The sequence below is a fragment of the Netta rufina genome (assembly GCF_964035555.1).
Source record: "Netta rufina genome assembly, chromosome: 5".
NCBI classification, from domain to species: Eukaryota; Metazoa; Chordata; class Aves; order Anseriformes; family Anatidae; genus Netta; species Netta rufina.
In genome coordinates, this window is record NC_140128.1 from 38,937,887 (window position 1) to 38,960,758 (window position 22,872).

Consider the following 22,872-nt stretch of genomic DNA (forward strand, 5'->3'; position numbering starts at 1 on the left):
TAAAGGAGAAGCGCACAAGCCTTTGTGGGATACCATCTCCTTTCAGTAGGCTTCCCGCGGTGCAAGTTAATTGAATTGCTGTCTGTGACCTCTTCGCTACCAGACTGTAGCTGCCTGGGTTGGTTGTAGTGCTTTTTGTGTCTCAGTCACATAGAGACGCACAAGCTGGCCGATCATTGCCATCGGAGGTACTGCATCATGTTTCAAAGCATGATGCTGAGTTTCTGCAGCGAACTTGCCTGCTGTAATGCTAACATAGATGCGTGTTATGCCTCAAGCTCCTTCCTTTTTGTCAGTTGTACAAGTTTGGCTTCTCCTGTTATGGTAAGTTATCTGCCAGCTTCCACTGAAAATTCGTTGTAGTCTTGAAGCTCTTTTCCCTTTTATTTATTTACTTCAGTTTGAGCCTGCACATTCTTGTGCTCTGAGGGAATAGGAATGCTGTATAGTGGAGCTGGAAAACTCTTCTTAACTTTGGTTAGACACACAGAGCAACTTTCAAGGTGCTGAGGTGACAAATGGGTAAAAGACTGGGCTAGAAGCTGGCATGTACTACAACAAAAGATGCATTTGTTCCATGCAGTCTTTCCTTTTATACACAAAAAAAAAGACTTGACATCAAGCCTTAGCAATGTTACTTACTTCTTTTTTTTTAGTCCGCATTGCTTTTTCTCTTTGTGGATGAAAAGCTTTCTACAGCAGCCTTAAGTTTATTTAGTTACTGTGCACTTTCAGGTGTTGCTCCTGCACTGGGAGTCAAATGCAGTTGTTATCCTAAAGCTATTCTCCTTCCCTGGCCCTCAAAAAAAAAAAAAAAAAAAAGAGGTTGGAGTTAGGGTAGAAATCACTCTGCCAAAATAAAAATATAAATCAGGAAAGCCAACTCAACTATTTTAATTAAGTCTCTAATGGACTGCTAGCTACAGCATGTCATGTTCCTTTGCTTTCCGTACTCCTGCAGTCCCTGCATGGATAGTGCTCTTAAGGCATAGTCCCACCTTCTCACAAATGGATTTCTATATGCTTCTATGCATGTGAGATCTTTAAGTTTTGCAGTCTTGGGTTTCTCAGCATAGTAGCTGACTTTTTTTATTTATTTTTTTTAAATTACTGTGTATCTTTTCCCCAACAAAGGTTTTTCAGTGAGGTCCCAGTAGTGTAATCTCTGACTTAAAAACCTAGAATTGCAGGAACTGTCAGTATCAGGGGGAAAGTTTGACCTAAGAGTGAGCAGAAAGTCTCATTTTAATCTCAGCTGTATCCAAGTTCTGCCTCTTTCACTCCTTTGTCTAGCAAGCAACCTGACCCATGTGTCTACAGAGATTTCAAGAGTTACCTAATTTTTAGTGAAATCTGTAAGACATGGGGCAGAGGGTATTTTCAAACAAGCATTTGAAATAGGTTTATAGAAATTGCACCACTTCAGTCTTCAAGCATTTACTAAATGCTTAAAGATCAGTAACAGGAGAACATGGAGCAAGAAGCCACCTTCTGTTTCTGTATTATCTTCTGGGCCTGAGCACAGACCTCAAAGTCTTATGATGTGGTTACTTTCTTTGTCCCTTCATACCGCCTACTAGGTACTGTGCAATTACTTTCCCTCAAGACAGAGGCTGCTTGTATAATTAACTTGGCTAAGAGGGAATACTGCATGTGCCTTACTCTTTGGAGTGACAGGGTAGGGGATGTTTATTCCTCTCCTCTACAGTTGCATATGCTGTAAGCTTGCCTACATCCTGGCCCCAGTCCCAGCTATTACTCACTTCCCTCGAGGGAAGGGGTATGCTATGCCTGAAAGATGATAGCCTGAATAAAGTTGGATCCCCCTTGCTGGGGGAATACACTGAGTCTTGCAGCTGACTGTCCTTCATTAACCCAGCGTTTGTCTGAGGAGTCCTGGTGAGGTCATTAGTCTGGAAGGTCACTAAACTACAGTGCTTAAGCAGAATTGCTTTTTTGGCCAGGAAAGGAGGCTGGGTCATATGCTGAAGAGTAAGTAGATAGTGGAAGGAGAGGCTCTTGTTAACCCTTAGGAGTATCAACTCAAGACAGACATTGATATTGTTTCATCCACTGGCTTTTTTCCATACAGCCTGGCAGATGGCTGCCGAGGAGGAAAAAATGAGTTTTACCCTTTGCTGCACAGCCACATACATGCTTCCTACTCTCTGGCAACTGCTGTGTTGTGTACAGACATGCTTACCTGGTCACATGCTTGATGGACAATGAGGGTTCTTCCGTGTCCTTTTTCCATAATGCTGCAAAAGTACAGGATGTCTATACTTAATCTGCCTGATACCATCACGCAAGGCTGTGCTTTTGCCTTCTCAACTGACCAAGGGAAAGTTTAAATCAGAAAGAAAGACAGTACAGACATCTTGTTTTCTCTGCACAAGCTGAGAGCAGTACAGAGGGAATTTTATTGTCTAAGTGTCAAAGGAAGCAGGAAGAAGTATCAACATGAGGGCTATGGGGAGTGCAGTAAGAACTAATTCTAAATAAGGGTTCTGTGCTGGCTACATAAAGACACAGAACCACACTGATTAATTACAAAAAGACACACATGATATAATTTTAAAAGAAAGAAACCTTCCATTTCTTAAGTTAGTTCTGAGCTGTACCAGTGATAAAGATGTCAATGGTTTGGAGCACCCTATCAGTGCTAGAGTAGAATACTGATGTGCATGGAAGGGGACCGCTCGGGTCCCACTAGCACCATCTCAACCCTGACCTGGAGGGAAACTCTGCTCTGCAGAGATCACAGGGGATTCAGTAGCCTTCTGGGCCTAAATTGAGTTGCTTTTGAGCAGGCAGGGCCAGGGCATCACTGAAGGAGAGTGGTTGTGATACAGGTAAACACCTGCTCAGAAAACAGACAAAAATAGTAAATTCCCTAAGGAGTTCAGCTTGGCTGCAGAGGGACCATCTCCACCTTGCTCTGGCAGAGTGAAAACCAAGCTAGAATAGCACTTGCTTTCTTAGGTTAAGTTATAAACTCCATAATGAAGATCTTAATGTTGACAGGACAACAGTGTAAGACCACTAGGATACACGGTGTTATTTCAGCTACTTACACACAGTACACATGGGACACAGGGCATGCCCTGCTCCTATCTGGCACCTCATCACTGGGACTGCTTTAAACACTTGACTTAGAAGGAGCAAGTGGTTAAAGCAACCACCTAAAGTAATTAGCCAGAACCACTTGAGCAGGGTAAAGCCCATCTAATCCAGACTCTTGCCCTTTGGCAACCATAGGATTCTTCTGTTCATTATGGTTTCTTAAAATCTGCAGTTTTAAAGACAGTCATGTTTCAGTCTATACAACACCACACGTGAGCCCACCTTAAGGGGCAGGCACCTGGTTAAGGCTTTCACCTGAAATACTTAAAAAATACTTAAAAAAAATAAATCATGTTAAACAGGCAACAGCAACACAGCTACTGTATGAACACAAACTATGTTTCAACCACAGTTCTGGAGTCATTTATTCCAGTAGGCATCCAAGCATACTCTGTACTGACCCATACAGTGGCACACAGGTGAAACAGTCATAGTCAACTGAATAAAAGCACTCCACTCCCAGCTAAAACACTTGCTAACATACCTTAACTTCCTAAAGATTCATTTAGCTCATCACATTAGAATTAAAAAAAAAAGCTAGTGTGTCACAGGCTGATGGAGTCTTGATCCTACTCCACAGTATATATTGATGCCAGTGTGACACCATAGCAGAAAGTTCTTGGTTTTGCTCACTGATGCTTTTATCCATTCAAAAAAACCTGCAATTGGCCAGCTATCAAGGGACCTGTCTACATAAAATATAAAGAGAAATTATTTATTTCAAGGTTTATGTTACATTTAAAATAGTTTTGCTAGTAGTAGGCCAGCATTTGTTGAAGTCGAGTCTTTCAAAGCTGACTTAGACTTCACATACAACATAGGCAGTGTGTATCCATTCTCAGTGTATGGTCACTATGCCCTTGCAAGGGGTTCAGAAGGGCTTGTACTGCAGAACAGGTATCAGATGAGACCTACTGAATAGTGGAAGTTCACAGGCCAGAGCTATGTGAGCAGTCATGTTAATATTTAACATTAAATAATTAATAGGACTCCTCAAGAGCCATCTTTTTTGTCCTGCTGGCACTACGGAGTACAAGATACACCCTGCTTCCTTATTTTCATTCCTTCTCTGTAGCTCTCAAGACTGCCAAAGTGAGAAGGACATGCCTTCAGCCTTTCTTCTCACGGTTAAAGGCAGACAGACAAGAAGCCAGGCTAGCTGGATGAGGGAGCTGAAGTGCAAAAGCAGGGTTCATTTTTCTTTGTACCCACGTTTCTTAGGGCAAAAAAATGGATTGAACTAATTCTGTGTCACAGGGGAATACTGTCTTGTTCGTTAGCAAGGAAGCTAAGCTTTGCATTGAGGCTATTCATCTCATTACAGAGATAGGGGGTAGAGCAAGAGCAAGGAGGGGAAAACTGGTCATTTTCCATTTCTTTGCACCATCTGTTAAACTGGGGATACTGAGACAGTAAGGGGCAGAACTTCTTCCACACAGAGAAACAGAAGAATGCTTGAAATAGTAACCCTAGCAGAGGGCTGTCTGCTCCTGTGTCCATCTTAAGAAGTCAATACCAGATGCGTAAGAAGAATTAAATGCCTCCTAATGTACACAGTTGTGCAACTACATCTCAAAAGAGGATATTCTTGTCTGGCTACAGGTGGTGACTGCTGAGGATGTAGATTAAGAAACCTTGAACTCTACCTGTCATTCATTCCTTAAACATCCACTTCCTTTGGTTTTCTAAACTATTGGCCTCAGTTACATCCTGCAGGAAAGTGCTTAATTACCAGGCCAAACAAAGCATTTTGTTTTAAGCCATTCTGCCCTGCTGATCCAACACTGTTCAACATCCCTTTTGCCCTGCTCTTAAAAAAGCATCATTAACATGCAGCTGACCCCTCAACACGCTTCTCCTCTGCAGCTAAAAAGGCTTAGGTCTGTCCAGCTATTGAACGTGCTCTGTACGAAGCTACTGATTATTCTCAAGAGTTTTCCAATTGCTCTAATTTAACTAACCAAAGTCATGGTGAGGATGCATCCCAGTTTCATGTAAGTGACTATTACGTTTTTTCCCCATCTAGATTTCATCCACTTTAATGAAGCCTGACTTGCAGTCTCCTTTGCTGCTTGCATTTTTTGATATGATTCACAGTGGCACCTGAACTTTCAGTCTGCTGCATAGCAAACAGTACACAAAGGCAGTTTTTGGCTTCCAAGTCACCGATATTATTTAAAGTTAGCTGCGGTACCGTTACAGCTAACATCATTGTTAGTATCTAGACACTAAATATGTTCATCTACAGCCACAAAATTGATCAGAGGATGCATTCAAATGGCTGCTTGGCTTGCTACTGACATCTAATTTCAAATTATTGCATGTAGCTGGAGTGCTAGGGAGGGGACAGGTGTTGTACTGCACTGTGGAAATAGGCTGCTTCTTTTGCAACTACCTTATCTTAGGTAGCCTAACTTGCTGTTGATCTCCCTTTGGATTGTCCTCTTAGTCATGTAGCATCGCCAAAAACTAAAGATAATTAAGAGAGCTTGAAAGGACAGACTGCATGGCATGGATGTAGCTCCATGGATATGATAATTAAGGATTTACAATTAGGAACTTGTAAGGCCTCATTTAAATTGCTTGTGGGTGGTGCTTCAGTGATTAATACTGCTTTAACTCTACAGAAGAGATGATTTGTGTGGGGATAGGAGCCCATTCTCCACCACCAAAATAGCACTGCTTATATGAGTATGGCACAGCTATACCACAACAAAAAGTACTGATGGAGCTAAGCTCCATCATGTTTCTGACAAGTCCACAAGAAAGCATAAGCCCAGTTCTAAGAAAATTAAATACTCGGTATTTCAGAAAGTTCAGCTCCTTGTCAGTGTTGTTATAAAACAAGACAGTTTCTTTCCAGGACACCAACTCCCAGGCTCAGTTTTTGCATCCCCTGGATCTGTGTGTCCAGATCTCTTTGAGGCCATACTGTTCTGATTTCTGGCAACCCCAGTGTCCAAGCCCTAGGCCTCAAAAGAGAGGCCTGACAACACTCCAGATTTCTGACAAGCATTACACAGCTTAATCAGTAGTACAACACTCCTGTGAAAAGAAGGGTAGGAAGAATCAAGGCTGTAACCAGGCAGAGAAGCCCGGCCCAGCCCTTTGGGGAAGGCTAGTGTAAGTGGTGCTGTTAAATACTGCGCAATTGGAAGAGCCAGAACACAAGCACAGCTCTGGGACTGGGAGGGGGAATAACTTTCAGGAGGCTCCAAGCTGAAGTGGTAGGAAGGCAATCTCCTTGAGCAGGGCTTCCCACCAACAGGTGCCTGTAACTCTAGCACTAGCATCAGCGAGAGAGGAGAAAGACCCTTGTGGAAAGGAAAAATGCTTGTAAAACCTGTTCAGATCTTCAAATCCTTATTAGCTATTCACTCTTAAAACTTACACCTTGGTGACTGAAATGTCTTCCACGAGCTTTCACAGTAGCAATCACTAGAAGTTAATAGAAGACCGATGAAGGGGTGACTCACAGTTCAGGCTACCGACCATCCCCTGCCTCCCTCTGCCTCCACTGCTGAGATGATTGATGTCTCTGTGCCTGTTTTCACATGGCAACGGCATGGGCATATCCTGACCCACTTTACCACAGAAGGACATATTGCAACAGCTCCTCAGCATCACAATGGGTGGAGAGGATTGTCATCCCACCATCTACCACCTCAGAGTCAATGAAATGCATTGAAATAAGCAGGATCAAACATACAAGATATGATTACCCCAGATGAGAGGCCCTTGCATGATCAATACATCAGGCTGAGCAAATTCTGCCTTCTCACAAGAGCAATGCTAAACAAAGTGTGCAGAATGACAAAACCAGGAAATTTTGCACAAGACGCAGGGGCCATCCCATTCCAGCATCACTCCTCCCTCAGCCCTGTGGGCCTTGCATGGGCTCGAGACTTCTGTGCAGACAGGGAAGAAGTACTGTTGATGAGATGCTTCATCTATGTGCTGTCAACCCAAAAAATTTGATAACAAGTCCGCTGATCCCACTCACTTCCTATTCTCCCTGCAGCACACTCCCACGAATGTACAGATCTTTTTATTTCTTTTTAAAAAAATACTCGTTTCAGTGAATTAAGATGGACACCTCTCCCAGAAACAGGCAGGTGAACCCTATGGGACCCATGGGATCCAGCTCTGGGACTGGCCCACTCGAAGTACCTGGGAAGACCAGCACTCTGTTCCATTCCTGCTCCCCTATCCCCTTTGTCAGAATTGCTGCAGGTGCAGGTCCCAATTGTGGCCAGCAAGAAGTCTGTGGAGCCAGGCACACAAGGCACAGCTCTCTTCACACCCGGATTTGGTACCCGTTGAGGTCTGGCATGGCTTTGGAATCAGTAGGCTTCTTCTCACCAGACGGCCTGCAAGCAAAGAGGTTAAGAACTATTAATAAACTGTTCTCCCAGTCAGAAGAGCCTGCACATAGAGAAGCCAGCACAGGAGAAGCAAGCAGAAAAGCTTCAGACTTATCCTGTACTACTGAAGGCAGGATTATTCTGTAACATTCAATAACTCTCCCAGCAGTCTCCACAGGAAGAAAACATAGGTCAGGGAGAATAGTAAGTCCACACCAATACCCCAGACCAGTTTCAAGAGAACAGTCTAATTTGTGGAATCTCACGGGTCTGTGAGATATCTAAACTCAGACCCCTAGGCAAGGTTAAAAACCAGGTACTATAATCACTGTTTATTTAAGCAGCCTTTCTCCTCCCCACTTAAACAAAACAACCACCAAACACACACACAAACACAGATAAACAATAGCAAAAAAGAAACAACAGCCACTCAAGCAGTGATAAACTCAGAAAGACACAGACTGGGGAAAAATGCTAATGCAGGTCTGCGAAGTCTTCCCTGTTATAAAGCGCCCTGGTAAGTCATCAGAAAGATCCCCAAAAAACAAATCAAAACAAACCAGAAAACCCAGCAAGGCAGTCTATCAAATAACAAAACAAAACAAAGAAAGCCACCAAAAAGCAGATGCTCTGGGTAAGTCTCCTGACCAGCAGCCCCACTCACCGTCGGTCCCCGCGGCTGTTGCGCCGATGCGGACTGGCCTGACCTCTTTGCGGGGAGGAGACATCTTTCTTTCTGTCCTTGGTAGGAGATGGTGGCCCTGTTCCTTTGCCAATCTACCAAAGAAAAAAGAGTACCATAAGCAGAAAAAAAAAATACTAGTAGTAACTGGAAAACACAAAGCCTAACAGCTGTTAATTATATGGGAATAAAAGAGAAAAAAGCAAGGCAAGTGAATCAAAAATTTAGAAGCCAGAAAGCCAGAAAATAGAAAACAAGCTACAATCACAGCTACGGCTCCAAGAGGCTATACAGTGCAAGGTATCACAACAGCAGTACTGCATGTGTGCCCATTAGTTAACCAGCCTGAAAACAAAGCAGAAGAGCCTCCAATTCACCCTCTACTCCACCACCTGCCACTGCCCCCTGCCACTCGCTCCGCCAGCATGCCACAGGCCAGGCAAGACAGCGGATGCTGCAGCAAATTACTGCTCCACCCTCGCCGCTCACCTTCAGCCTCATGTCACGGGCATGCCTCTCAAGGTCTTTGCGGAAGTCTTCCCGGCTTAGTTTGTCCAGATCCAGGATGGAGTGCTTCCACTCGATCTGCTCCACGCTGTGCGGGTCGTGGGACACACAGTGGCCCAGCTTCACCTTTTTGAGCGTGTGCCAGCAGCGGCGATACGCCTCCTCGAAGTCAAAGATGAGTTCGCTTAGTGTGCGGAAGACGGGTGCTTTGTACATGAGCTCCTCACGTCGGCTGATGCCCAGTGCCCCATAGCGGCCCCCAAAGTTCACCCCCAGCACAATGTGTCGGAAGTAGTTCCCTGAGAAGTGGGTTTTGAAGCTGATGGGGAAACGGTCCAGCGTGGTCATGTTGTTGGTGAGGTAACTGCCAGCAGCCACTGTTCAGGAAACAACCAGCGATACCGTTTGTGTGGCAAGAGATTTCCTGCCTGCTCCAAACCCTGCCGGCCTGCTCAGCACACTCACCGCCGATTCAGGCATCACATCGACAGGGTTTGTTCTCCAAATCAACAGTCCAGCTCATTGCAAGCTGTCCTACTTTCATGGGGAAATCAGGCAGTCAGCAATGGGGAGTTAATTTCCAGGCAATTTTGTGACACAGAAGTTGCAATACTAACACCTTGAGTGTGCTATATTCCCTAGTTACCTAGCTGCAATACCATAGCATTATTCATCAGTTTGTTTTAATCTGTTTTACTAGCTGTTATTTCAAATAGAGACTGAGGAACCTCCAGGACAAAGTACTCATCAGACCACTCTTCTGAACCATTCGCCATCTGTGCCCCTCCCGTTGGTTTTGCCAATGTGCACCAACAGACCAGCCCAAGTGATGCAGGTAATGCCTAGAAGGTAGCTGGGAAAGACATATTCTTTAAGAAGGCACAAGCCAAGAACTAATAAAGGTATTGCCTAAGCTGACAGGCAAGAAACCTGCATGTTGGACATAATACTGAAGTGACATACACCATAATTAGACGTTGGGGAGGATCCCTAATTTATCTTAGTGTAGAACACAGCAGGCAACACTGCAGTAAGGGAACAATGTTATCCACAAAGGACCTCCTGACCTAACTCTAGCTAGTATTTTGCCCCCTTTACGTGTTCCTTAGATCCTTTCTTTCTCTTTTACTTGCTTCCAGAGTTTTCCAGAGCAGCACCACCCTTCTTAGGGAGGGAAGAACAACTCTGAAGAACTAGTTTGGCTATTTCGGGGGATTGCTTGGATTTGGATTTTATTGGCAGTGGTTTTAGGGAGACCTCAGGAGGGAAAACGGATGTGGGGTTTGGAGACATTATCAGCAGTCTCAAAGCATGATAAGAGAGCAGAGGAGAAAATGCAGGGATGGGCAGGCATGCACATTTCCAGGAGGAAAGGATACATTCCCAGGATCACAGCTTCCAGGCATTTGATTGGCAGGGCCTCTTTGGTCATTTCTTTGGCCAGATCCATCAGCCTGTGGAATGGGACAAGGGAAAGACGAGGAGAGTTAGGAGGCTTGCACTATGCAAACACGGCCAGTTCGGCTCTTTTGCATATATGCAAGGTGGGTTTCCAGGAGAGGCAAAGGCCCATCGAGGACAGGGAACAGGTGTATATCTTGCTTAGGAAGCTGTGAAATCCAAACCCACTCTCCACCACTTACTGTCACTGCTTACAAGTTGCTCCTTCAGTGAGTTGCAACAAAAAAGCTGCCTATATGGCCATCCTTTTTCACAGGGAGACAGCAGCTCTCAGCTTATTAAGTTCTGGGTGGACACCTATGTGACCACAAGCAGCTCAAAGGACCAAGGGCCAACAACATTTGCCTCACAAGGCTCAAGGGCAGTGAAGGCCTCTTCTTTGGCGTCAAACAACCCTGCTCTTCATTCAGCAAGTACTGTGGGGGAGACATTGCACTGACTACAACACAGAACATCTGGGGTTACATAAACCTATGGACTAGACCAAGAGTAAGAAGCCAGTCTTGGGAGAGTCTCAATATGCTGGCTGATAAAACCAATGAACATCTGGTGCTTATCTCCAGGAGCTTATCATGTGCAGTTCTCCGAAGTCTGCGGTCAGAACTCCCCTCCTTCTTCAAAGTATAAACTTTTCGGTTTATACTGCAGGAGTTTTGCAAGCCTGGATACTGCAAAGGCACTCACAAGTACTATGAAGTTAGCCCTGTAAAGATGCTTGGCTTTTACAGGGCTCATTTAGGGCAGGACCTAGCTTCAGAATCCATCAAGTTCATGTAGTTATACAGCAATTAAAAGCAGGGCAGGATCTGTACATCTTTGAAATACAACTCTGTTATTTTACTGGATTTACTGATTCACGACAACAAAACCTACCCTTGTCCTTGAGACAGGCCAGACGCAGCTCTGTCCAGCCATACCCCAGGCAACAGACAATGAAGTCAGCTAAAGCAGGATGGAGCTGCAGCACTGAAAGCACTGACTGTCAGCTAACCTTGGCCAGTCGGTACAGCAGGGCCCTAACATTTTAAAGCAAGGATTAAATGTGGCAGAGGCTGCCAGCACTTACCCAGTCAGAGGTCTGCTCTTCTTAATCTCAAAGAATTGTGTCCCAGTGTGATTGTACCTGGAGGCAAGACGTTAAGGGCTTGACAGCTTGGAAAGGAGAGTTTGAAGAAAACCTTTCTGAAGAACTTTATTTACTTACTATTCTCACAGCAGTGAGGATGCTACAAATACAACACCAAAGCAAGACAATTCCTTCCTTGCTATCCTGCATTTCTCCCATTTATAGTCCCTCCTTACTCCTGTATTTCTTTCTTGTCTTTCTCTCCCTCCTCAGTGTATACAGGTTTCCACTCCATTTCCCAAAAGTCCATGGTGACAGCCCACACGGAGGGGTTGGATGCCACAGACACACAAAAGCAGGGTTGCCAGCTCGCCTTTAAGACAGTTACAGAGACAAGTGCTCGAGTAGGATGACCCGAGAGGAAGTTCTCCCTCCACCACAGCTCACCTATGCCTTAGCAGTGACGTGACACACTGCAGTCCCTCTGAGACCCAGCTCTCAGCGTCTCTGATATGTAGTAAGGTAACAGTAAAGGATACTGAAGCTCCCTGATGTAGCGCTGTACAGCTTCCAGGCGCTCAGGGATGGGGGTGGACGGCTGGAACGCAGGCACACTCGGTATGGGAATCTGAAACGGGGAGCAGAACATCAATCACTGCTTCCAAACCTCTCCTGCTTCTCACTGAACTCAGTGTCATGTAGTTACACAGAGCGTGTTCCTCTAAAACCGGCCCCTTTTTGCTGCCTGAAGTGGCCACACCAGGTAGCTTTCTGTTCCCATCCTGATAGCTGGGCATGGATTCAGAAACTGGCAACACCACTGAGCTGTCAGAGAAACCACGTGAAAGGGTCCGGCTCTTCGGCAGCATCACCAGGGAAGAATTAGATCAATTAAGTGACAAGGCAAAATGTCAGACAGCAAGGCCATCAGCCAAGAGAGCTCGGGCTCGTTTGAGTGTGCAAACCGGAAGGCACAACACAAAAACAAGACGGAGACAGAGGGAGGCAAAAGTTGAGAATGAATTTCCCCAAAGCCACTGGAGCACGGAACAGGCTTGTGAGCAAGGGCTTACAAGTCCCGTACTGCCTCCTGGCACCTCGGGTGAGTTGGCACTGACTAAGACACAGGCTTGACAGCATAATGACTCCCCACCTTCAGTGTCTGTTGTCTTGAATTACGTAGTCAGAGAATGACTTCCGAAAGTTCCCCATTCAGGCTGCTGTCCTATTCTGAGGCCTCAGCCTTATGGGCCCAGTCCAATTTTCCTCTCCATTTCCTCCACATGGGATAACTGCAGCTTTGTCGGCAGCTGAGAAAATGTGTCTAAGGAAGGAGAACAGTCCTGTCTGCTCAGCTACAGTGGACCGGCAAGCTTGGACGGCAGACAGCCCTGACGACACATCCGTTCAACAAATATAATGGAAAAGGCACAAATTTGGTGCTACTGACGGGCTTGAAGAAAGAAGCCAGCACCTTCCCTCTGAAGGATAGCTCCTGCCTTTCCCACACCCATCTGATACCAGGCTGCAGCTTTCCCCAGCACTTGGCTTTTGAGCATTTCAGTTCCTGCTCAGACTTCCCCCAGAGATGGGCTATCCCCCACCTAAGAAAGAGTGAGTCAGAGCCAGCTCGTCCCCTGGGGCCTTCCACGCCGCTCTGCACTAACTGTTAGCTGCAGACGTGTAGCCAGCAGCACTGCTAAGCCACTCATCACCTTCCACATGCATTTCTGTGGCCACTTATTTCCGTAGCATCTTCCCCCGCCCTGGGTTGGCGGAGGTGGCCAGTGAACCAGCTGAAAGCCGAGCCAGCGTGCGTGGCTAGGTTTCAGTGCGAGCTGTTCCCTGACCCGCTTTGCCACATGGCCACACGCTGCTTGTGCCAGCGCAGCACAGGGGCTGGCCCTGCCTCTGGAAACTAACCTGTAAGTGTTTTTTCAAGCTATCTCCAAACACCATCAGCAAGTAAACGTTGAGTGTTCAGTCTCTATCTATTTTCTCTCCCCCATGTTTTTAACCCTTCTTTTCTTTTTTTGGGGAAAAGAAAATAGCATCATTTGGCTACTGGTACCCATTTCCCCAGCACTTTACCTGTTATTTCCAGTGCCTTATTTCCATGCCCTGCCTGGAGCAAGGGGAGGCGTTTGCAGAAAACGGCACAAGAGCAGGGGCAGATATGAAACTGGGTTTGTTCAGCCACAGCAGGAGCAGGGAAGGCTCCAGAGAGCAGAGCAGGGATGGAGCCGTCTCTGGAACTGTGCGAGCTGAGTCAGTTTGGATGCTGTGAGCTGATACACTGAGTCATAGGAAATCATTTCCAGGCAGAAACAATGAGAGAGGTATCAAGCAGGACAGCCTGACTATTTAACTTTGTTTCATTTCTTCATGGTGGAGACTCTCATGCTTTTTGGGTGGAAGCAGACTGATGAAGTGCATGTTGGCAGCACAGACTAATGACTCTGGCCAGGTACTCCTCCTTTCACTGCTGCAGCCCCCCAGATCCCCTGTTCCTCAGAGGACCACGTAGCACTGACACAGCGAACTGGCAACCAGTTCAGCAGGGGACTAGTTAATGCAGAAGAGCCGCCTGCACCTCAAGTAATTAAACTGATGAAAGTACAGCGTGCTCACTCTCTCTCTCCCAGATCTGGGCCTGCAGCCCAGACTGGGCTACAGTTTCTTTTGCATCAGGTCTACAGCATTTTACTGGGGCAAGAGAGGAGAGGAATAAAGTCTCCATCCCTCAAACCCACACAGATGGGATTGGACACGCTAACACATTATTCTTGCCCGGCACCATCCACTGCATATCTCAGAAGGGCTATAAATATTAGGCAGTCCTCACAATCCTCCAGAAATCAAAGAAGAATTAATTCGGAAGAGAAACGAGGGAAAATCACATCTATTTTGCTTTCCCTTTAGTTGCACTGAAAGCTGGAGAGAGAGCTAGGAAGAGAGCCCAGACTTCCCAGAGCACATACCTCTGCCAGGCTTAGCAGACTGCTTGAATGTGTCCTTGGTCCCTCATCACTTGCGTGGAGGGGCTGCATCACCCCACTCCTGGATTCGTGCACGTGGACAGGCTGGCTGTATGCATAAGACTGGGACTCTAATTTCAGAAAGGGGATCCAGAGAACAAGGGATTTTCCTGTACTAAATGGGATACACTGTACATGAGAAAAGGCAGATAGGAGAAAGGAAAGAAGCTCCACCCTTATCCATATCACAGAGGTATGTTTTTGGCCAGCCTAGTTTAGCAACAGCTTCTGTTATGGTGCTTTTATGTATCTGAACTCCTCCCTCATTTCCCCTTTGTAAGCCACATGGGAACAATACCAATCCCAGTTGTTAGCCTGACTAAAGAACTTGTATTTTTTGCTTCTCCATCTATACCCATTAGATGCAATACTTCCTGTCTTTGCCCTCCTAACTACCACACTTAAAATCCTGCCTTTCTTAATGAGATGAGTGCACATCATTTTTTGTTTCCGTTGTGCAGCTCCAAGCAAAGCAATACCACACCTTGTAGCTAGAAAGGAAACAACCTACAAGAGGCTGGCACTCACAAGCTGTGCATGCACGGCCAATTGACTGCATCCTGCCAACCTGTCTCAGCTTGTTTGGTGGGTACCCCAAACCTACCAGAAGGATACCTTGGACCCCTGAGGAGATTTCTGAGCTCTCAACAACTCGGTGAAAGACACAACCCCTGCTGATCTGTGAACACTTCCATGTCTGATCACAGCCTCATGCCGTCATCATTTCATGGCAGTAAGTTTAATTTATGGACAACTCTTTTAAAGAGTTATTTTCCCCAACAGCCAATACTGGCCGCTCTTCAAGGCAAAAATTTGGAAGTAGGCAAACCACAGTCTGACTCCAACACCTAAAGACATATTTGCCTTCTAGCATATGGACAGCGTTCACCCTTTCAGAGGAGCTGGCCCTGCAGAGTACACTCACTGCTCTAATTCTCATCTGTTGCATCAGCCATGCAAAGAAACTTAGTGGCACAGAGATGCATAGTGATATAAGCAAACCTCAAAGGTAAAAATACACCCCTAGAGGGGGAAAGGAGCTAGGATATCAGCTCATTCATCCTAGCTGTTTCCTGCATCCCAGCATCCTCTCATCTGTACGCTTGGTGAGCTCAGGCATGGCATCTCAGATTGCAGAGCACCGAGGAGAGTTTATAGATCTGTTTCCCAGGGGTGCTAGCAGACACACACACACACAAATGGACAGACTAATGTCATGTTATTCCAGAGGAGCTCATACTGCTTATGTCCCCTAACTGTAACCATCTGGCACTAAGACTGTATAAGACAGCTAAGTGAGAACAAAAGCAGAAGTACTTCACATTAAGACCCAAGGCAGAGACTGAGCACAGTACTTCCCTCCCCTCATGCACCATTCTGTTGCTTGTGAGCTTCTTTCTTCCCTTTCCCCTACCAAACCAGCCCTTTTGGTCAGGAAATTAAGAACTGCATGTTCTGACTGATCAGAAACATGCTTTCAGCCTTCGCCCAGGCTCAGGACAGTCCAAGGAGAAGAAGGAAATGTGAAAGGGAAAGCAAAGTCTTGTGGGGTTAGAAGAGGGACCATAATCAGGATTCAGGATTTGTTCTGGGTGCACGGCACAAAGGAGCTCAGATCACACACTGCTCCAGAGTTCCTCGTGGAGAGTGGTGCTGATTGCCTGTGCGCTGTATAACACCACGGTTTCGCTTACTTCAATTTTCCATCCCAAGGAATTAAGTCCTTGCAACAGGAAGCCTGAGAAGAAAATCCTTCATCCTTTTGTATTCGAATTTCCCCTAACAGCATGATGGGAACACTCCCCTAGCTGGTCAATGGAGTGACACACCAAGTGTTTGCAGTGCCTTTTGTTCACAGGATGCCAATGGAGAGGGGAGCTTTTTCTCCAGCTGAGGTGCAACAGCAGACAGCAGCTATGGCAAGGGTTTGGTTCACATGCGAATGATTCAGTCCGGCACAAGGTTAAGCGAAACGATCGTCGGTTCCTCTTTTCACAGAGCGCTTTGCAGCAAGGCCAGGGATGCACTCAGAAACCACATCTGGCCCTACACCAGCAACAGGCTCTGAGTGTTAGATAACTCCTCTTACAACTCCTGGGCATCAGGGGTCCCTTCTCCCACCGGCACAGCTCTGTGCAAGAATCCTGTCTGCAGACGGTCCCCAAACCCAGCTTCTTCTGCTTCAGCACCCCACCTGGCTTCTCACCCCAACTCTTCGGCCTCCAGCCTCACTCCCTCACCCCCCATCACCTACCCGGCCCCCCGGGGCCCTGCCCCGAGCCTCCGCTTCCTCTGTACACCCTGCGGGGCCCGGGCCGGGCCGGGCAGCGCCTTGTGGGGGGGGTCCCCGCGGGCTCTCACCTTGGGCAGGTCGGAGGCACCGCGGATCCTCTGCGCCACCCGCTCGCCCTCGGGGTGGATCCTGGCCACATGCCGCCACATGCGCTCCCAGGTGGGCTCGTCCACCGGCAGCCCGCCGCGGTTGACGAAGAAGGGCACGCCGCCGTCGCGCAGATCCTCCTCGCCTTCCTCCTCCTGCTCCTCCTCCCGAGCCGGAGCCGGAGCCGGAGCCGGAGCCGGAGCCGCCGCTTCGCCGCCCGGGGGGCGCCTGGCGGCGGCCGCCGCGGCCCCGCCGCCCCCCGGCATCGGCATCGCCGCCCGCTCTCAGCGCCCGCCGCCCGCCGCCGGGCCCCCGGGGGCCTCGCCCCGCATGGCCCGGCCGGGGAACCGGGGCCGGCAGCTCCCCCGGGGCAGCCTGGCCGCCGGGCGGCTCCTCACGCCCAGGGGGCTCGCATCGGGCCGCAACGGGGCTGGGGGCGGAGGGGGCCGGGCCTGCCGCCGGGGCTGCCCCCGCCGCGCCGCCTCCCGAGCGCTCCGCGGGGCGGGCGGAGACAGCGGCCGCCCCCCCGGCCGGGGCTGCTGCTGCTGCTGCCGCTGCTGCTGCTGCTGCTGCATGCGGGGTAACAAAGCCGCCGCGCCCCGGAGGGGCCGGGCAGGGACCGGCCCCGCTCCGCCCAGCCCCGCTCCGCCCAGCCCCGGCGGCTTTCGGGGCCCGCCGGGCTCCTGCTGCTGCTGCTGCTGCCTCCCGGGGTGATAAGGCCGGGCCCGGCTGGGCCGGGAGATAACGGGCGGCGATGGAGCAAGCAAAAAGAAAAAAACAGGTGTTTTGGTCTGGTATCACAGCCTGCTTGCAGCCCTCCCGCGGTATGGCAAAATATAGCTCAGAGTGGGCTCAGCAAAATGCAGAGCTGGGAGCCCCTCCGCATCCCGCATGCTGCCAGCACCACGCTGTCCTCTTACAGACCCCATGGGCATGGGCAGGGCTGCTGGCCGTGTTTCCTCCCCGCCCGTGTCATATGAACGTCCCACATGTCATTAATGCGTTTATGGGAGCTCTAGCATAAAGGTGTTTTGTAACTTGAACGCCAAGTGAAAGAAGCACATACCCAGCAACGTGTCAGCTGTTGAGGAACCTGCTAAAGGGCATCCTGAAATGTTCGCCTTTAGCAATCCACACAAAGGGCTGTTGTTTGGCAGCAGGGTAGGGGATGAAGGAAACACATCCTGGGGATGGTTGCTGTGGGATCTGCAGTCCTGAGAACTGGGAATAACCTTTATGGAGACTGCCAGAGGATTTCAGAGTGAAATGCCACTTTTCCTGTAATGTTCTGTGGGCAGATGTTCACATGAGATTATTTCTGAGGGCACAATACTTGAATGCAGCATCTGTTTTGAACTCAACATCGCCCAAATTGCCAAAAAGTGAATTTTCTCTCAGGAAAATTAAGCTAAATGCATGCCCCTTTTTCTTCCTTTCCCTAGCCTCCAAAACAGGCTACTAGTAGTGCTTCACGCAACCTATACTGACTTCCATAATACTTTACCCATACTTCTTCTCTGAGTGAGGATTTTCTATTGTGTGGGGACTTTGAGCAGTGCTGATCAATCATTTCTGTAAGATTTCTAGTGTTACAGTTGTCTTTGCCTCTTACCTGTGTGCAAGTGGAGGCTGGTGGAAGTTGACTCCTTATACTAAGAGGCAGCAGAGCCTGTGGCAGCAGCCACTACAGCCCCCGAGCAGACATGTTTGGTCCAACCAGTTCACCATGCCCGTTCCACAATCCCTTCCTCCCCTAGCTCCTCCAAACACAGGACCAGAAGTGTGCCCAGCATGAGATGGCGGCTTAGTGCCATACTGGGGGTCAGCACCGTTTTTTTTCGTGGAGTGGCAGGTGTAGTTGCAGTGACAGCACGAGGGAAAGGACAATGAAAAGCTTTTAAATGCTTCTGTTGGAGCTGGATTGCCTCCCCTGGCTTAAATTTAAGTATAGCTGCCATAGAAGCAAGGATGTTGGCTTCAGTTTTGAACTCTGTCACTAATTCATGGTTGGTCATTCTCATTGCCTTCTGTGCTTCAGCTTTTCCCTCTGTCAGAGGGAAACGCTAATAACCCTGACTTGCATCCAGAGATATATATATTTTTAAGATTAGTTAGCATTTGTGGCCCATTAAGAATTATTATTTTCTAAGAATTAAAATGATGTGCTATAATAGAAGTGAAATACTATCCATGTATCTTTAATGCCTTGAAATGCACACTCAGAGGAAATGTAGCTGATAATCTCCAGCAAGCCTCAAAATAAGGCTGATCAGGGGATTCTTTGTTTCAGTTTGTCTGAGTTAATTATTAGGCAGCGTCCCTCCCTTCTGGCCATCACTTAAATAACATTGCGACAGCAGGAGATCAGTATTTTAAGGTAATAACACAGCACAATGTTTTGTTTAGTTGGGAAAGAACAGAGCAAACAGAGCCCAGCTGTGCTGAGCGAGCTGGTCCCTGCAGCGTGGACTGACCGTGCGTGGGGTGACAGCAGAGACAGAGATGTCTCCGCCTTGTCTCCGCAGCTGGCATTTCCTTGTCTGTGAATGTTGTTACCTGTGGCACAGGCTGTATAATGGATGGCAAATGCTGCCTCTCATTGCTGGCAGCAGATTACTGTGGCTGCGACAAGCAGGGACTGGAAGGGAGAGGTGATTCTCCCCCCTCTACTCGGCTGTCATGAGAAGCCACCAAGAGCACTGCCTTCAGCTCTGGGCCCCCAGCACCAGAAGGACATTGCCCTGTCAGAATGAGTCTAGAGGAGAGCCGTGAGGATGATCAAGGGGCTGGAGCACCTCTCCTATAAAAAGAGGCTGAGGAAGTTGGGTTTGTTCAGCCTGGAGAAGAGAGGGCTCCAGGGAGACCTCATTGCAGCCTTCCAGTACTTAAAGAGGGCCTACAGGAAAGCTGGGGAGGGACTCTGTCAGGGAGTGGAATGGTAGGACAAGGAGTAATGGCTTTAAACTGAAAAAGGGTAGATTTAGATTGGATGTTAGGAAGAAATTCTTTACTTGGAGGACTGTGAGATGCTGGAACAGATTGCCCTGAGAAGCTGTGGATGCCCCATCCCTGGAGGTGCTCAAGGCCAGGCTGGATGGGGCTTTGGGCAACCTGGTCTGGTGGGAGGTGGGGGTTGGAACTGGATGATCTTTAAGGTCCCATCCAGACCATTCCATGACTCTATGAAGATGGATCAATTTTCTTTAGTAATAATTATATAAAGCTTTCTTTTGTCTAGCCTCTGTAGGGTAAGGCTGTGCAGGCACTCTCTGTGAATCACAACTGAGGAAGGTTTGAAAGGGTGAAGTTTTACTACGACAGGGAGTTTAAGACTTGCTATTAGTGAAAGAATAAAAAACATTGATAGAGAAAGGCTTGAAATCAAGTCAGAACTTCTTTGAATAAGATTGTTCAGGAGATACAAAATATGTGATGAATGTCTTCAAGTAGTGTAGAGAGCAAAAAAAAATCTTGCCTTTGCTGTTACAGGCAATTTGGGATTTTCATCTTTGTTAAAAGGGCTCCAAAATTCGTTTCTGTAAACATGGACAGTAGTGACTGATAATGCTTTCTGTTTTGTAATGTCTTTTACATTTTGATTAATATTTCATCTTTTGATGATGAAATGATTTCTGCCAATCATTTCTGTGTATGCTGTCACTTATTTATTTTCTTATTTTAAATATTCAACAGCATCAGGCTGTTATTTAAGCAGTGTCGCCATGAACTTGCATAACAGCAATTAAAACACCTACCAGAAATTTCTAGTTCTTGGTGGCAATTTTAGGTCACTGTTTCCATGGTTTAATTAGCATATGCAGTTTCTTAGCGTGAACTGGAGCCTTTCATGTAGCATTGTGTTGCTTGTAACATGGACAGGGGTTGTGCTGTCTTGGCCTCTTTGTGATTTGAACTTCTCTGTGCTGCTCAGTTCCTTTTTTAAACCTTCAGAGTGGGTTCCCTTTTCTACATGCCTCAAGAGTTCAGTGAACAGCCTCTTGTGACAAATCAGCATCTCTCTTAACCTATTTCCTGCAGTTGATGTGGCTCTAAAGCTGTTATCAGAAAACATTCAATTTCCTTCGGTGTTTTTTTTAAGAAATATTCTGTTTATTTGCGTGTGTGTTCAGAATGCTTGTTTCAGAGGCACCTGTAAGTTTGTTTGAGCAGATTTCTCCACTGGCCTGAGTCACCAAAGCCTCCATATGACACCAGGCAGCCTGCAGCATACTAGGTGAGGCTTCTTCCCCCGAGAACTGTGCTCCGAGGTACCACAGCTCCCCTTGCACCCACAGGAAAACTGTGGGGCATTCCTGGAGATTCAGGCTTGACTTGATTCAGGTTTTCTTCCAGGCTTGACTCTGGTGGCAGCTGTGAGAGGAAGTGAGGAGCCGGAGGGCAGGAAGCGAGGTTTGGCCAGCTGGGGTTTGGTGGGCTGCGAGGGATGTGAGGGGTTTGCGGAGCGCTGTGCTCCATGAAGGTGTGGGGAGGAAACCTCTGCAGCTTCTTAGTTGCAGATTTTCTAAGCAAAATAATTACGTAAGGTATGGTATTATTTGTATGCAATCTTCTGTGAATGTATTTATGTGACTCTCAGTTTGTCATGTGGAATAAAGGGGGGAGCTGACTGTTTAATTTATGGGAAGAGAAGGCTGGAAGGTTGCAGTCTTTAGGTACAGAAAAGGCCACTGAAAATAGGTGTGTTCTGCACTTCCATGATACACAGAACAAGAAGGGATGTAAGTTTAAAATGTAATGGGAGGGTTAGAAATTAGAAAAACTTTCCACAAGGACAATGGAAAACTGGAACGAGTGGTCTAAGCAAAATATGGAGTCCGTATCACTGAAAAGTTTCAAGCACTGTTCATCAGCTTTCAGTCAGGAATGGTTTAGTTAGAGTTGATCCTGCTTTTGCGAGGAGGGAGAAGGACCTGTGTGACCTGGTAAAATGCCTTTATGGCCCTTTCTTCTCTGACTGAAAATCAATGGCCTAATGTATTGTTCGCTGAAGAGGGGGAGGGCTTTTGCTGATTTGAAGGGCTCTCTTGGTGGTAAAGTAAGCTAAACTCTGACCCTTGTTCATACAAACAGCCTCATGGCTTCCAGTTACTGCACTTAAATGAGAGAAATGGTGTATATCAGGCTGGAACATCAGAGCAGAGTGGTTTAATGGAAATTTTCTTACTAATACTGTTTTTACAGATTATGCAAACTACCTCTTTTGTTTGATTTTTTTTTTTTTTTTTGAAGCTACTTTCAGTTAAAGATAGAGATTTGCAAGTCATGTTTTAAGTGGTGGTTTATGTTTGTGTGTTGTTTCCTTTATCTGTGTTTAGGTTTCTCCAGCTCACAACTGTACTTGAGCCTTGAGCCTGATTATACAAATTGTCTTTATCTAGTGCAATGAAATTGTCTGGTGTGCAGGAAACTCTTGTGAGGTCAGTGTACTGCCAAGTATTATACATACGTTGCAGCAGATCTTTGCTCGTAGCAGGAATTCTACCTTTGCCCCTAATTCTGCTTTTGCTGCAGGTCTATTCAGGAAGATCTCTACAGATAACAGCAAAGGTTCTGTTATTTGATTGCAAGGCCAATGTAACCTTTAGTCTGTCTGGGCAATTGACTGGCATAACAGTGCCAGAACAGCCCTTGTTTTGTGGGCAGCTAAGAATGACTTCATCGGTGGCCAATACAGTGAGTGCACATGTTTTCCTGTTCAGGTGCAGTTATACTGGGTACTTTCCCTATGTAGGTCAGATCTAAGAGGAAAGAGGCATGAATCCAATCAACTACTGAAATGTCAGCAAATACTTGTGAAACTTGTGCATTTATCTTCCTTTATCATCGGCCTGTTGAGCTATAGCACAACTGACCGACCTTGCCATGTCACATAACCCAGCACGTTGTCACATGGCACCCCTCATCCCATCCATCACACGGTGAATAATACACCAGCCACACATCTTCCTGCATGTAGGGATCTAGACAGCAGGATGCAAGAAGGCTGGAAGGATAGGACTCACTGGGACGAGGCAAAGACTGTACATGGTGATCACAACTTTACAATGGGTTTGTTTTATTTGGAGTTTCTCGTTTGTTCTTAGTAATAACCCTGTTGATGAAAGGGACTTAGACAGGGCTTGGCTGTGGCATTTCAGGGTTGGGACAAACGTCTTGCTTCTGTGCCACCCCAGCTTAGAGGCAGGGTGTGAGACCAAAAGCTAGAGTTTTGAGTTGTGTGCAGAAGTGGC

General features: G+C 47.1%; 1 protein-coding gene across 1 annotated transcript; it reads right to left on the reverse strand.

Annotated features, from left to right (window-relative positions):
• Positions 1-2,378: 2,378 nt before the first annotated feature.
• On the reverse strand, positions 2,379-17,173 carry VASH1 (vasohibin 1). The gene is made up of 7 exons (XM_084287304.1): positions 16,603-17,173; positions 11,743-11,831; positions 11,204-11,260; positions 10,056-10,130; positions 8,659-9,040; positions 8,152-8,264; positions 2,379-7,493 (listed from the first exon to the last, which is right to left on the reverse strand). Exons 1-7 carry the CDS (start codon positions 16,891-16,893, stop codon positions 7,421-7,423), a joined length of 1,080 nt encoding a protein of 359 aa, XP_084143430.1. The 5' UTR covers positions 16,894-17,173; the 3' UTR covers positions 2,379-7,420.
• Positions 17,174-22,872: the final 5,699 nt, after the last annotated feature.

Bases quoted from the DNA above. Each gene is read 5' to 3' on its own strand.
- VASH1 (XM_084287304.1), bottom strand. From the start codon at position 16,893: ATGCCGATGCCGGGGGGCGGCGGGGCCGCGGCGGCCGCCGCCAGGCGC. The intron at 10,131-11,203 runs GTAAGTGCTGGC...CCCATTCCACAG, and splicing joins AAGAGCAGACCTCTGACTGG to GCTGATGGATCTGGCCAAAG. The intron at 7,494-8,151 runs GTGAGTGGGGCT...CTTTGCTTGCAG, and splicing joins AACAGCCGCGGGGACCGACG to GCCGTCTGGTGAGAAGAAGC.